The sequence below is a fragment of the Phyllostomus discolor genome, chromosome 7, assembly GCF_004126475.2.
Source record: "Phyllostomus discolor isolate MPI-MPIP mPhyDis1 chromosome 7, mPhyDis1.pri.v3, whole genome shotgun sequence".
Taxonomy (NCBI): domain Eukaryota; kingdom Metazoa; phylum Chordata; class Mammalia; order Chiroptera; family Phyllostomidae; genus Phyllostomus; species Phyllostomus discolor.
In genome coordinates this window covers 103,104,897-103,120,029 of record NC_040909.2, presented here as the reverse complement: position 1 = coordinate 103,120,029, position 15,133 = coordinate 103,104,897, and the positions used below count along the sequence as shown (strand labels likewise).

At 39.7% G+C, this 15,133-nt stretch overlaps 1 protein-coding gene across 2 annotated transcripts in view; it reads left to right on the top strand.

The window, feature by feature from the left end:
* The window catches only part of SLCO5A1 (solute carrier organic anion transporter family member 5A1), a 120,579-nt gene that overhangs the window by 85,320 nt on the left and 20,126 nt on the right, over positions 1 to 15,133 (top strand). For both annotated transcript variants that reach the window (XM_028533856.2, XM_036031202.1), the window contains one exon: positions 13,546 to 13,744. In XM_028533856.2, the coding sequence (XP_028389657.1) occupies positions 13,546 to 13,744 (199 nt within the window). The remainder of the gene's footprint in view (positions 1 to 13,545; positions 13,745 to 15,133) is intronic.

Sequence of the window (15,133 nt, the reverse complement as noted above, 5' to 3'; positions counted from 1 at the left end):
TTGTTACTATTAGATCAACCGGGTTTCAGGCTAACAGTTACTTTTTTCAAGTCATTATATTGAAATTTTTCCCATATCTCCCTTTGCAATGAAGGTGAATATAACTCACATATGTTTTCTAATTAAAGTAAATATTTAAAAACATTATAGGTGTATACTTCTTTTACCTATCTAAGGAACAACTTGTATATAATTGTTTTATATTGAGTAGTTCAATATTATTTTGTAACATCTTCCTTAAATTTGTTCACATATCATATATATATGTAAGTAGATAGATAGATAGATAGATAGATATAATCCTTTTAGAAATGGAGCTGAGCTTGAGCTTGGTGCAATTATTCACTAACAAAGCAGAGTAGGACAGCTGTGTGAAGGACTGTATCTTTTGGTAAGGTTTTCCAGTAGAACATCTGTATTCATGACATTACAAGTTTTTCTTTGTTCCTATTTCAGCCCTGCTCTCAGGAATAGTTATTTATGTAATCAATGGCTTAGTAATTGTAGTTACAAGATAGAGATATTTTATATATGTATATCAGTAAACTGTTAACTTATGCTTAACATTTTTGTTTATGTAAACAGACTTGTTAACATGAACTTTGTTGAGCAAAGCATTCTGCACATTAATTGAAAATTTTTAGGGAGAATTTTAAAAAGTGTTTAAGAAAACAACTTTGTAAGTTGACTCAAGTATTGTGGAAGCATCAGGTGCATTTTCAGTGCTGACAGCTAATAGTAGATGTCTTATTTGTCTTCAGGTCAGACTCCTACACTAAAAGACAGAAGGGTAGTTTTCAGGGGCTAAGTAATAATCTCTGCTTCAGCCACCTTCCAGATTCTGATTTTAGGATAACAAACAAATAAAAAGTCCAAACAATTTCTTATGATACAGGAATAATTTTGAAAATGTTAATAAACACTAAAACACATGCCAGTAAACACAAAATCACAAAGTTCTTTCTTGCTCGAACAGGCTTCATGAAACTTGAGTTGCGCCTGTCAACTTGCCTTGTTATTCTGTCCGCTTCCCCAGCTCACAGTGGTTGCTTTTGATCCCAGCCCAGGTGTCTGACTTCAGCTACTCCTCTCCAGCTCTGAGTAAGAAATTACATTTTTTGGCATTTGTCTTCATTTTGGTGACAATAAAAATGTGAAAAGGTGCAGGGATTCCTTTGATGCTGGGGAAGTCCCCCTAGTGTAATATCCAGCATTGACTATGAACTGGTGACCCTCACACTGTGAGAGGAGCTTGGAACTGTTAGCTGGGAGATACGGCACATTGACTTCTGCTGCATTGCATTGGCTTTCTTTGCTGGTTCACACATGTCATTTGGGGTGAAATTTAAAATATGTATTGCTTTTTTCTTATGCTTTTAGCAAGATGCATGATTTAATTATTCAAAACCAAGAAGAGATAAGACCTGAACAATATAGGAAGGAGACTATGGGTGGTTGGCTGAGAGGTTTAGAGACAGAGCAGTTGGTGGGGCTTGTTATTATGACATCAGCAAGGCACACAGGAACCACGTCTCGTATTTCTCTTCTAATGCTTTCTACCCAATGGCTACTTTTTATAAGGTTGATTAATTAACGGATTTCTGAAGGCTAAGTTCTCATTGATAGTAAGTTTGGTATCCTCCAAAGCTGCTCAGGCCATTGGTTTATTAGAGCACATTTTTGTTCATAAGCTTATTTTGTGGATTTTATTATCTAGTGGAATCATGCGTGTCTTTTGAAACAAAACAACATGTTCAGGTAAAAAGGGCCGTGTGTAGTGTACTGGTTTAGAGTGCCATCCCCGCTGTCACTGTCTTCCCCAAAGCTCTTCGTTTTTCTGGCTTGAGCTATCTTGTTCAAAGAGCCAGGAAGGTTAATTAACTTTTAAATTTCTTCTAGGTGTCAAATGTTGTGACCTTTAATAGTCTCGGCTCTCAGTAAACTCACTTTAGTGGGTAGATGAAAACAGCGTGTAACTGGGGGGCATTTATTCCCGGTGCCTGCTTTACTGCCTTTCCTCCATCTTGTTGTCCAAGTGGCCGCTGGTCCTTGAGGCCTAACCCAGTAAGTATTCCTCATTTAAAAATGGCACTCCTCTCCCACAACTCCTGATTTTCCTTGCTGGCTTGAAGATTTTTCTCTGTTAGTGCTTTTCACTTTCTAACAATTGTACGATTTGCTTAGTTATTGGTTTATTTATTGTCTGTTTTCCCCATAGTAGGTTGTACACTCCATGTGGGTAGGAATTTTTATCAGGTTTTTTAACCATGTATCTCCAGAATCTAGTAAGGGGCCCAACACGTAGTAGATGCTCCATAAATGTTTTCTGCTACATTAATATATGTTTTAAAAATTATATATTTTTATTTTTTTCTGAAAGTTATACTTAACACATTTGTAAAAAGTACAAAATGAACTTTACCTCAACTATTATTAATTAAAAACAGAATGTAACAAAGCACATCTGCAGAAAACCCACAGCTGACATCACACTTATTGGGAAAAAACTGGATGCTTTTCCCCTAAATCAGGAATAATGGAAATTACTACTTCCATTCACCATTGCAATGGAGATTCTAACCGGGGCAGTTAGGCAGGAGGATGATGTAAAAGGCATTCATATTGGATAGAAAAATGTAAAATGATCTCTATTCACAGATTATGTGGTATTATATAGAGAAGATCTTAAGGAATCCATTAAAAATTATTTGAACTAGTGAGTTCAGTGAGGCAGTGAGATATAAGATTAGTATTTAAAAATCAGTTGTACTGTATTTCTATACATTAGCAATGAACAATTTAAACATGAAATTAAGGAAACAATTCCATTTATACTAGCATTAAAGAATGAAATAGTTAGGAAGAAATTTAATGAAAGATGTACGAAACTTATACCACAAAATGTTGTTTAAAAATAGAAGGAAACCTAAATAAATAGAAAGATATCTCATCCTCATGAATTGGAGCACTTAATGTTGTTAAGATGACTGAATACTCCCCAGATAGAGTAAACCATATCCCCATCAAGATTTCAACTGGCTTCTTTGCAGAAATTGGCCAGGTGATTCTAAAATTCATTGGGAAATGCAAGAGACCCAGGAGACCCAGAATACCCAAAACAGTCTTGACAAAGAACAAAGTTGAAGGATCTAGACTTCTTGATTTCAAACTTAATAAAAAACATTAGTAATCAAGACAGTGTGGTACTTAAAAGATATATAAATATCAATGGAATAGAATTGATAGTTCAAAAATAAACCCATACACTACAGTCAACTGATTTTTGACAAGGATGCCAAGACTGTTCAATGAAAAAGGAATAATTGTTTCAAAAAAATGGTGCTGGGACAACTGGATAGCTCCAAGCAAAAGAATGAAGGTCGACCTCACATCATATATAAAAACTAACTCAAAATGGTTCAAACACCTTAATGTAAGAGCTAAAAATTATAATACTCTTGGACCAAATATAGGCATAAATGTTTGTGACCTTGGATTAGACAATGCAAACAGTGAAAAAACAGATAAATTGGATATCATCCAAACTTTAGTATATCAAAGGTTTCCACCAAAAAAGTTTAAAAAACCCCACAGAATGGGAGAAAATATTTGCAAAACATATATCTGATAAGGGATTTGCATCTTGAATATATGAAGAGTGCTTACAACTCAATAATAAAAGGATAAATATGCCAGTAAAAAATGGACAAAGAATCTGAATAGATATGTCTCTGAAGAAGATATACAATAGTCATGTGAAAAGATGTTCACCCTCATTAGTTACCAAGGAACTGCAAATCAAAATCACAATGAAATACCACTTCACACCCTCATGGATGACTATGATTAGATGTCATCTATGACAATTACAAGGGCTGGTAAGGATCAGGAGAAGTTGGAACCCTCTCCCTTTGCTGGTAGGAAAATCAAATGGTGCAGCCACTTTGGAAAACAGCTTAGCACTTCCTTAAACATAAGAGTTATCATATGATCCAGAAATTCCATTTCTAGGCATATATCTAAGAGAAATAAAAATGTAAATCTACAAAAAACTTGTACATGCTTGTATAAAAAAACTTGTTCATAGCAACATTATTTGTAACAGCCCAAAATAGAACCAATCCAAATGTCCATAAACTGATGAATGGATAAATCAAATGTAGTATTTCAATATAATTGATTATTACTTGTCCATAAATAGAAATGAAGTATCAATACATGCTACAGCATGGATGGATGAACCTTGAAAACATTATGCTAAGCGACAGAAGCCAGACAGAAGTATTGCATGTCTCCATTTATATGAAATGTCTACAGTAGGCAAATCTGTAGAGACTGAAAGTAGATTGGTGGTTGTCTAGGGCTGGGGGAGGGGCTTGGGAGGAATGGGTGTGATATCTAATGGGTACAGGATTTTTTGGGGGGTGATAAATTCTCTAAAATGATTGTGGTGATGGTTGCATATCTCTGATATATTAAAAACATTGAACTGTACACTTATGTAAGTAGGTGACTTGTATGGTCTGTGAATTACAGCTTAATGAAGCTATCAATAAAAAAAGAAAGAAAAAGAAACACAGTGCCTTCTAGCAGTGAGTTGACTATGTTTATTAAGTGGTTGCTCTGGCCTTTCCTAGAAACTTGGCAGAATTAACCTTGGTTTTCAATGAGCAAAATTTTCATGTAGCTCTTGTGGGACAATGACAGTCTAACAAGTACAGTTGAGGTGTGTAAAAGCTTGTCTTAAAAATTTTCCCCCAATAAATAGGGTTTTTAAAATCTGCCTACTTCTCCCTGGGTGAGGATAGTGTTGTCAGGCTTTGGAGGCTCTGCTATTAGTGGATGCAACGATGCTAACTGTCTCAGTGGGAGCTGGAAAATCCTGAGAGCTGCTGGATTTGAACAATGGAAAGGGGAGACGTTGAAAACTGCTGACAGAAAGTGGATCTCACCCGAAGGGCCTCTAAAGAGGGCTTTGCACTCGGCACTGGCCCACCTCAGTAGCTTTGCCTCTGTGAACGGAAACCAAGTCCTGCAACTCAATACCACGGTCTTAGTTTGCAGTTTATTTTGATCACCAAAAAAGCTAATAAGCTCCTATCAGTCACTAATAAAATTTTCTCTACAAGAGGCTTTTCCTTTTGCAGTATCTTGTTTAAAGATTTTGCTATTTCACGTTGTTTCCCAGAGCCAGTGAAAAACAGAAGGAAGTAAGCGCTCTGATTTTTGCATTTCATCATATCGAGTTGTCTGTGCCCTCTGTGGTTTTAGTGCCTGGGTGAAGAAAACTCTTTTAGGTTTCTAGGCTGTAAAAGATGGAATATTAATTTGAGTTGATTTTTGGATTCTTTGCATGACACAACTCAACAATTGCTTTTCTGTATTATTTTAGCCAGAGCTCTGCAGAAACCTGGAATGAAAAGTGTGGTTGTTTTCTCTGTTGAATGCACCTTTTTAGTACCTTTCCTTCGGTGATCCCGAGACCTTCACTCCCGAGGTTGGGTTCTCAGGTTTCTCTCCCACCGCACAGTGTCTCCCTGTGTTAGCAGAGTTGAAGAAAGTGTTATTCTGGGTGAATGAGACCCATTTGCCCAAGTAGGAATTAAATATGAGCTTCAGATTGCTATCTCCATGCTGAAGTCAGGGAAGGGAAGGTTTGCAGAAGTGTGTAATTCCTTTTGAAAGCCTGGTTGGTAATTTCAGTAAGGCCGTGCTAGAAATTTCACAGCATTCTCTATTGTTAGCTGCAGGTGGTCCCATCTGAGCCACACTGTGGCTCTTGTGGGGTACTTAATAACAGAGGAAGCTGTGGCCGGAGAGGTCCTCTTCTGGCTCTTTGTCTTCTCTCTGAAAGTGGAGAGGATCCGATTTGAGATGGGCTGTCCGCAGCAGTCTGGTGTGAGGCTAGCTAGCCAGCCAATTCATCTGCCTGCAGAGGATTCCTAAAGGACCTCCCTGTAAATTCTTCCCCTGGGCCCACAGCCTTCTCTTCAGGTCCTGGGAGCTTTGATTAAGGAATATGCTATTTAGTTCAACACACACAAGCTGCCTCTTCTAATCCAGCCGATTGTTCTATACTTTGCTATTCTTCCTTTGCAGTTTGATCTAGTGTTATGTTGTGCAATAATATGGACTTCAAGAAATAGTCTGTTCTCTGTCTTAAAACAGCCACTGCATTACTAAGGAGTTATCATCTGTTAGTTCTAATGATACCACTTGTTCATTGTTTGTGAAGGAATTTCTGAGATTTTTTTCACAAGGGTAGTTGTTGGTATACATGAACCAGAAAAAGCTATGTTGTGCTTTTGTGATACTTCGTGGGTTTATGTATTGTTAGTGAAAATGTATACTCACTAGCTGTCTATTTCCAGACCATTTAAAATTTTCTTGCTTCAAGGTTTGAATTTTTAAGTCTTTTTCTTATTTCCTGCTGACAGTAATTGATATTTACTTCCTATAAGAAAATGTTTTCAAGGGAAAGTGGAAACTTAACAGAGTAAAATAATGTACCCTGATGATAGGAAATCACTGATTTTGAATCATAAGCTTAGAAGCCTAGTCTTTGAAAAAGTGAAATAAGCCTAAATTTGTTGCCCCAGCCTGCTACTCATTCAGTTTTCTCATCTGCGATGTGGAAAGAATACTACGTTCCTCCCAGTCTAAGACATCATTCGTAGTGAGATGCACCGTGATTTTGAATTATGATGCTTCTAAGTAGATTGTGACACAGAGCTGAGATACTGTTGATTGTAGGACACATTCTGATTTCAGAGCAACTCAAAGTCCTTACGTGCCTGAGAATTAAATGAGATATTATATGCAGAATCAGTATCACACTACCTGGCATCTCCTTGACATCAGTGTGTGTGTGTGTGTGTGTGTGTGTGTGTGTGTGTCTGGAGAAAGAGAGATGTAGGGAAAGAGGGAAAGAGGGAGAAGAATATGAATAAATAGGAATAAGAATGAGGATGGATTGTAAGCGCCTTCTTTTCCAGGTGCTCATCACCCTTTCCCCTTCCCTCTCAGGACCCTACCTTCCCGAAAGGAGACAGCAGAACCTGAAAGTCGTAGATGGCAGCTCAGAGTGATGTTTCTTATTGACTCATAGTCTTATGTTCGCAAGCCATCTGCTTTCAACTTTGGTGTGGCACACACAGAAAGGGTGGGTGGATTTAGAGGCAAGACTACGAGGACATCTAAGGTTCTGGGAATGTGTTCGTGTGCACGTAACTCACCGCAGGACATTCTGCGTCAGTGTGACATCACAGCGGAGAAGACATGTCAGAGGACTACAGACGTCACACACTTTGCCACCTTTAGGAGGCTGGCAGTTAAACTTCTGCTAATAATGTTCAAGTTAGAATTTTGATAACAGTGAGATTTTTTAGGCATCAATGTAGCTATTTACAGCCTGCCAGTTTTAAACTGATTTTAGCATGTTTTCACCCCAAGTTATATCTTACATTTCCTGTATGTAAAATGAGGGGTAGTCTACTTCAAGAAATAAGTGAAAATGGAAATTAGTGTCATTTGAAGACTTTTATGTAGTAAATTATAAATAACAAAATCCATACATTCAGCCATACATGCACCACATCCTGGTAAGTGCTCAGAAGGTGTGAAGAGTAAAGGTAACATCCCTGCTGGGCACTGGAACCTTCTGGCTGGCAGGAAAGACGGAGAAGTAAACATGGTAACGGTGGCAGACCTCCCCGCAAGGGTCATACTGGGTGCCATGAAGGCGCACTGTTGTCTTTCTTAATAAGAGCAACAGCTACAGCTCAGTTGAAGTCCTGAACTTAAAAGTCTTGTTTTTTTGTTTTGTTGTTTTTTCCCTTCCTTTGTCCTCACTTTTCTCCATGGAACACTCTTAATAGCGAGTCACCTAATTTTCTTCACCTCTCCTTTGGTCCAAGGTTTCTTGTGCTGCAAATCATGTTTTAAGCTCAGGTATATTTTACACATCTTTGGAGGTAGGTAATGTCTGTATATTGGTGTGGAGAGGAAAGTTTCTCTGTTAGCTTTAATATTTGGTAATTCACTGAATATCATTTTTCTTAAAGACCTCTCAACTCCATGTAGCCACACTTTATAAGGGCAAGCAATATTGTGACCCCAAGTAATAACTTCAAAATTGAGTGCTATAGTAGTGTATGATGTAAGAGCAAGAACAGAGTTAAGACGATTGACATATCAATTTGCTTTGATAAATAAGAAGATAAAAGATTTCTAACTGGAAAGAAGGCTTTTTGAGAATTAATGCAGAAATAAGCTCTTTAGATTCAGATATATACACACGGCAAGTAGCTAAATAACAGACAGGTTTATGTGTTCAACACTCCTAAGCTAAATATCATTCAAAGATATACATATTAAAGAACATAGAGGTTTATGTTAGACCACTAATTGTAGCTTAAATTCAGTTCTGTAGATTACATAGCATATAGAAATTTGCCTAATTATAATTCCAATATAGTCTTTGTGCAACTGTTGAACTCATTAATATTAGGCAGATCTGCTGATGTTCAAACTGATGATGATGATGATGATTACTCACTGTTTTAAGCACTTCATATGTCTTAACTTGTCTAATCCTAATAACCGTATGAGCAATATACAATTCTTACCCGTATTTTACAGATAAGAAAATGCAAGGCCTGGGAGTGATCGGAAACATGCAGCTTGTAGGTGGCAGAGCTGAGTTTCCAACTCAGGGCATCTGTCTACACTGCCCATACTCTTACCTGGGTTTGTCTCTTAGACACTTCCCATTGTGTTGGCTTCTTTCCTCCACCAGTTGTATTTTAGGTAGGCCAGGGGCTTTGCCCACATGTTCCCATCATTCTAAGCTTGGTCCCCATCTGCTTCCCCTCATATTTACACCAGAGGTGTCCCTGGACACCAGCTGATCAGATGTCCTTGGACATGCCCCTCCAGAGATGCCCGCCCCCCATGTCTAGGCCACAAGAAGGCATGAGGAGCAAAAATTCTGGGACAGCTGGGGCTATCACGCTGGAGCAGGAAAGGAGGTGGATCAGATGCAGGGGCTCAGAGGAGCAGAGGCAGTAGAGGAGCGGGCCCTCTAGGGCCAGAGGCAAGGGAAGGAGAGCACGCGTCAGTGGGGTGAATTTGAGTAAGGCAGTTTCTGCCTGGAGAGCCCATCTTACATAATTATTTCTTCGCAAGGGAGTGTGGGAGTTGGAAGGCCTAGATGGCGGCATGGTGGTGGGTGGAGAAACTGACTCCCAGCCACTCCATGTTCTCCATAAGCTAACTCCAAACTAGCAAAGCTGGTTTTCCAGAGTCAGGGGGCAGTGAGAAGGCTCTACTGTCGTACCCTGCTCCCCAGCCCAAAATGTCCCCTACTCATCCCATAGGCCATCAACTCCAACAATTAAACATTTGAGTCTCTTACTCCAGCAGGAGATTTGAGGGATGTATGGATTGACATGAGTAAATACTCAGAACCTTTCTGTGTTGATGGTGTGGTAGGATTTAGATGCTGAGAGGCATTAAGTGAACATTTTAATAGGTGTTTACTCTGTTTGATGTAACCTCATATTTACTGATGACAAATGCCCTATTTTTAAGAGCTGAGTACTAATTAGGATGTTTAATCAAATAAATCATACTGCTTTTAAGTTATGACTCAGCTATGAGCATGGGGATTTGCTTTGTTGTTGTCCTAGGGGTCTGTAGAGTATTTGTCCCTCCATGGATTGCTCAACTGAAACAGGAATTTTATTGATGTACCATTTTCATTCTAAATGTAAAGTTCTACCTACTTAATCATGTTATCAGCATGGTACCTTCCTTAATGAGGCAGATACTTTATTAACCAGCTCCTGTAAGCCCAGACAGAGCCCTGGTCAATTTACCTAGAAGATTCCAGGGGCCAGTGGGTCTCTGAGGCTGCTGTGGTGATGTGGGCAGAGCTGGGAATCAGAGACCTCAGTTTTTATTCAGTCTCCCTCCCTTGTGTGCGCTTTTGGTCAAGTCACTTCTCTGAGCGGTCAATGTCCTCATCTGTACAAGGGCTGTTATTGATTTTATAAAGTCAGGACTGAAGTGAGGATTACAAGATGAACACTGGTTGCCAGGCAGAGCTCAGACGTTCGATAAATCCAGGCCTTGTTCTCCACCACGTTAAGTGGGTTGTTGAGCACGCTCAAGCAAGCCCTGCGACCGTGCACACTGACGCAGCTGCGGGCCTCTGGGGCCTTGTGTTATCTGGACCCGCAGTACTCCCCACGTGCCAAGCCCATGACACACTCCTATGTCTGCTGTCCTCACTCTCCTGCAAAGATTATCACGAGCCTTGGCCATATTTAAGTCTCAGTATCCCTTTCCTCTAAGAGTTACTTTTGTTTTTGATTATACCTGAAAAAAAAAAGCCCTAAAGCTATAAAAATACAAATTGGCAGGATGTTATCAATTCTTGAAGGAAAAAGACAGAAAAAAATGAGTGAACTATGTAAGCAGTGGGTTTTTGTGTCTTCCTATGCCTTTCAAATGTGCTGCTATAACATGTATTACAGTATGTTTCCAAAATAACAGGAAAATAAGGAAACAGCAAAACTACTGCCCACACAGTGAATTCTCTCTCCTTCCCCCTCCCCGATCCTATTCCAAGAGCAGAGGAGGGGATCTGTCCCCATCCAGGGCCAATCTGATCATCTGTGCTGACTTGCATTGATATTAAGTAAACTTTTCCCTCTACATTCTACTACCCACTCCTTTTTAGTCTAGTTTTTCCAGTACTCTATGTAAATATGCTTCAGCTTCTCCATATCCTAGCAAACAGACAAGACTCTGAAAGCCCCAACTCTAACTGGAGACCCATAGCCCTCCTCCTTCTTGCAGCCAAAACTCTGGAAAGCCTGTGCAGATTCCAATTTCCAAATCTGTTTGACTGACTACTCACTCACTGAGACCTAGTTTTTGTCTTCATGATGCTCTGAAAATTGTTCTTGCCAAGATCTCCAGTGATGGTCATCGTTTCATTTCAATCTTTATCCTCCTAGACTTCTCCGAGGCACGTGACACTCTTCATCTTCTCCTTGAAACTCTCTCCTTGGTTTCTATGGCACAATTGTAACGGTAATGACTACAATTTACATTGTGTGCAATACACAGCGTACTGTGGCTACAGATGGTGTCAGTAATCTTCATTTTAACATGAAAGGTAGACACCTCCATGATAACGTAAAGACATCTGGCTTAGAGCATTGGGGAAGCGTATGCTTATATGTGATTGCATGGCTATGAGAGTCAGAGTGCAGATTTGAATTGCAGTCTTTCTGAATCCGAAGCCCAGGCTTCTCCCCCTTAGCACATTTAGCTGCCCTAGATTTCCTCTCCCCTCTGTGACTGCTCATATTCAGTTTCCTCTCTGGGCTCATCTTTTTATGATCCCCATTAGCACTGGCACTCTCCCGGACTCTGGCTTGGGCCCTTCACTTTTCTTTGTTCAGTCTTGTTGGAACATCCTGCCTGCGCCATGAATTCTGCTCCAGTTTATAAATGTCCCAGCCCAGCTTTTCCTCCGCTCGAGACACAGGTGCAGCAGTGTGAGGCACTCTAGCTGACTGTTGCCTGGGTTGCTGTGCAGTAGCCCTTTCTCTGCCCTTGTCCTCCTTTGCTAATTTATTTATCATGCCATCGGTGTAAAGCCTGACCATGGCTCTCCTGGACCTTTGTAGCTTCCCTCCTGACCACGTCTCTGACTCTGGCTTTGACTCCATCTAAGCCGCCTTCCACCTCAGGGCCAGACATGATCTTCGTATCACACAACTCCCAGCCTGGCAGACCCCAGCTCAGGATTCCTCGGTGGGGTCTCGTTGCCCAGAGGTGCAGCCTGACCTCCTGTTCGTGATCTCTGATGGTCTCGCTCTTCCTTACCTCTCCTCCCCATGTCCCACCACTTCCTGGCAGCTGGCATTCCACATTCCCAACTGCTCTGAATCTGCAGTTCTAGCTCATGCCTCTGCACATGTTTCCTTTGTGTAGGATGTTGTCTCTGTGCTGGTGCCTTGGACGGATTCTGTCTCATTTGTCAAATGTCAGCTCAAATATGGCCACTTCTGGGAAGCCCTCCCTGATTTTTCCCAGGGAAGACTCAGATGCTTCCTTTCCTATGTTCTTCCTGTCCTTTGTATAATTTCCTTTTTTGTGTTCTGAATTTTTCTGTTTGGTTCTCTTTTAGATTGTAAGGTTCTTGAGGCAGGCACCGTGACTATTTAAAAATATTTTATTGTAAAATACAATGCACTGAGAGGTACATTAAACAGAGTTTAGAGATAAGGGATAATTATGAAGTGAACACATGTGCACCTCTTACCCAGGTCGTGGAATGGAGTACTTTCAGTTCTCCAAGAGTCCCCCCTGCCCTTTCCAATCCCACCCATCCCCCCACTATCTTGGCTTTTATGGCAATTACTTCCTGGATTTTCTTCATAGTCGTATTACCAGTATGTGCATTTCTAAACAGTATCATTTCATGTTTCCTGTTCTTGAACTTTACACAAATGCACTCACACATGTGTTCTGTTGTGTTTTGCTTCTTTCATTCAGCATTGTGTTTGCATGATTCATCCACATACGTAGTTATGTGTAATTAGGTTTCTGACTTTTATTGCTGTAATGTGGCATTCCATTATATAAGTTTGCTACATGTTATTTATCTACTAATGGATATTTGGTTCATTTCCAGTTTTGGGCTATTACATTTCTTCACATATCTTGTGTACCTCTTTTGGCTGCCACGTGCTTTGGTTTCTTCAGGGTATAGACTCAGGAGTGGAACTGCCTGTCACAGGGTGTCCATGGCTTCAGCTGGGCCAGATAATGCCGAAGTAGGTGTCACAGTTCACGTCCCACCAGAGGGGGCCCATTGCTCCGTATCTTTGCCCACTTGTGGTACTGTCAGACTTTTAAATGTTTACCAACATGATTGGTGTGGAGTAGTTTTTCCCTGTGGTTTGAATTTGTATCTCCCTCTTACTAATGAAGCTGAACACCATCGTGTGTTTGTTGGTTAGCTGAATTCCCTCTTTAGTGAAGGGCCCATTCAAGATTTTCTTCCTTTTCTCTTGGGTTGCTTGTATTTATTTTATTGTTTTGTAAAAAGCAGTACACTATAAAATCACACATCAAAGATGTACTAATTACAGTATGTTTAAAATAATTTTTTTTAAATAATTAAAATTTTTTTCAATTACAGTTGACATACAATGTTATATTAGTTTCAGGTGTACAACACAGTGGTTAGACACTTAAATAACTTATGAAGTGATCACCTCAATAAGTCTAGTACCCACCTGACACCATACATAGTACGATATTATTGACTATATTCCCTATGCTCATCCTCATGGGCTATTTTCATAACTGCCAATTTTGATTACAGTATTTTTATTCTTTACCTTAATACTAGTAAGCAGAAACAGAGTCACTGAAAAACAAATAGTAGTATACATTACTTAATAAATTCATTAAGTCATACATTAATAAAATAAATCAATCCTGTCCTTTCCTTCTCTCCAGGTGTTATTATTGTCCCCAGTGCCGGTGTTGGTATTGTCCTGGGAGGCTACATTATAAAAAAATTGAAACTTGGTGCAAGAGAATCTGCAAAACTAGCAATGATCTGCAGTGGTGTGTCTTTACTGTGTTTTTCAACCCTGTTCATTGTTGGATGTGAAAGTATTAATCTAGGAGGCATAAACATCCCTTACACAACAGGGTAAGTATCTCGGAAGTGCCATTCCTTGTCATCGTGATCACGAATTAAGTGTCAGTGTCCGGGGGCAGGCCTGCGCCTCCCCCTGAAGCCGGTCTCTGTGCGTTTCCTCTTTCCAAGTGGAGCGTGCACGCGCCAAGGGCAGAGGCCATGACTCTGTCCCTTTGACCCTCACACGGTATCTCCCATAGCATTTCAATTACAGTAGACAAAAAGGAAATGCTTGAAACAGAACTGCAAATGCAGTGGATAGTCAAGAGTCTGGCCCTTACGCAAATCCTCCATCCCATTTCTCCACCCAAACACATACCAGGTGATGACTTCAATTCCTTGTGTACCCTTTCAAGGCTTCTTTAGATAACTATGAATATGTATTTTCAATTTTCCCTGCTTTGTACCCAAAATATAGCATTCTATAGACCCTTTGCCAACCTTGTCTTTTAAATGTTAAGATACTTCTTGGAGATCTTGTAATGTTTTGAAGCATAGCTAAGCTTTGTATGGACACTACTGCATGACAAACATTTCTCCTAAGTGCTTTACATAGAATGACTTATTAATCCTTACACAACCTGACCAGGTAGGTGCTATTCTCCTGATTTTACAGACAGCAAAACACATGCGCATGTATGTGTGTGATGTGCTGATAAATGTGTAACAGATGTCTCTCTCACAAAACCAAACCAAAACAAAAGAAAACAAAACAAAATCCCAATCTGTAGCATTTGCCAATTTCAGAGGTGTAACTATTCCCACCATGGCTGATTGCAAGCTACCAGCATGAAGATGCTGAGTTAGGAGGAGATGCCGGTCACAAAACATCATATAATATTTTTATCACACAGGTGTGATAGGCTTACAGAGCCTGGTCCGGAGCACAGACCATAGTAAAGTGTAGTAAAAAATTAGCAGGTGGTGATTTGAGTATTTATCTTTGTTCTCAATAACATTTATTTAATTGTAGTTTTATATAATTTAATTTTTAATAACCACTGTCCTGAATAAGCAGTTGACAAAATCCCTAAAGATTTAACAGAAGGATTTTGTGACCCAGAGTGTCTGTGTTGCATATAACTCAGGATTTGACCCTATATTTAACTCCAGGCAATTTACAGAGCCCGTGCCTTTAGTCACTACAATGATTACATTCCATTTAATTTTATTTTCCAATTTAACTGATTGCCATTTGATGGTCAGTGGGGTTATTTCTAAACTTTAATTATTAAAATAATGCTTCAGTAAACAGCCTCTTGCATATACCACTTCTCCTGTGTGCTGTGCATTTGTAGAATAAATGTCCTGAATTGGGGTTGCAGTAAAAATAGCCAAATTGCCTTCCCAGTGCTGTACCGATTTGTTACCATCATCAGCAATGGATATGAGCACTGATTT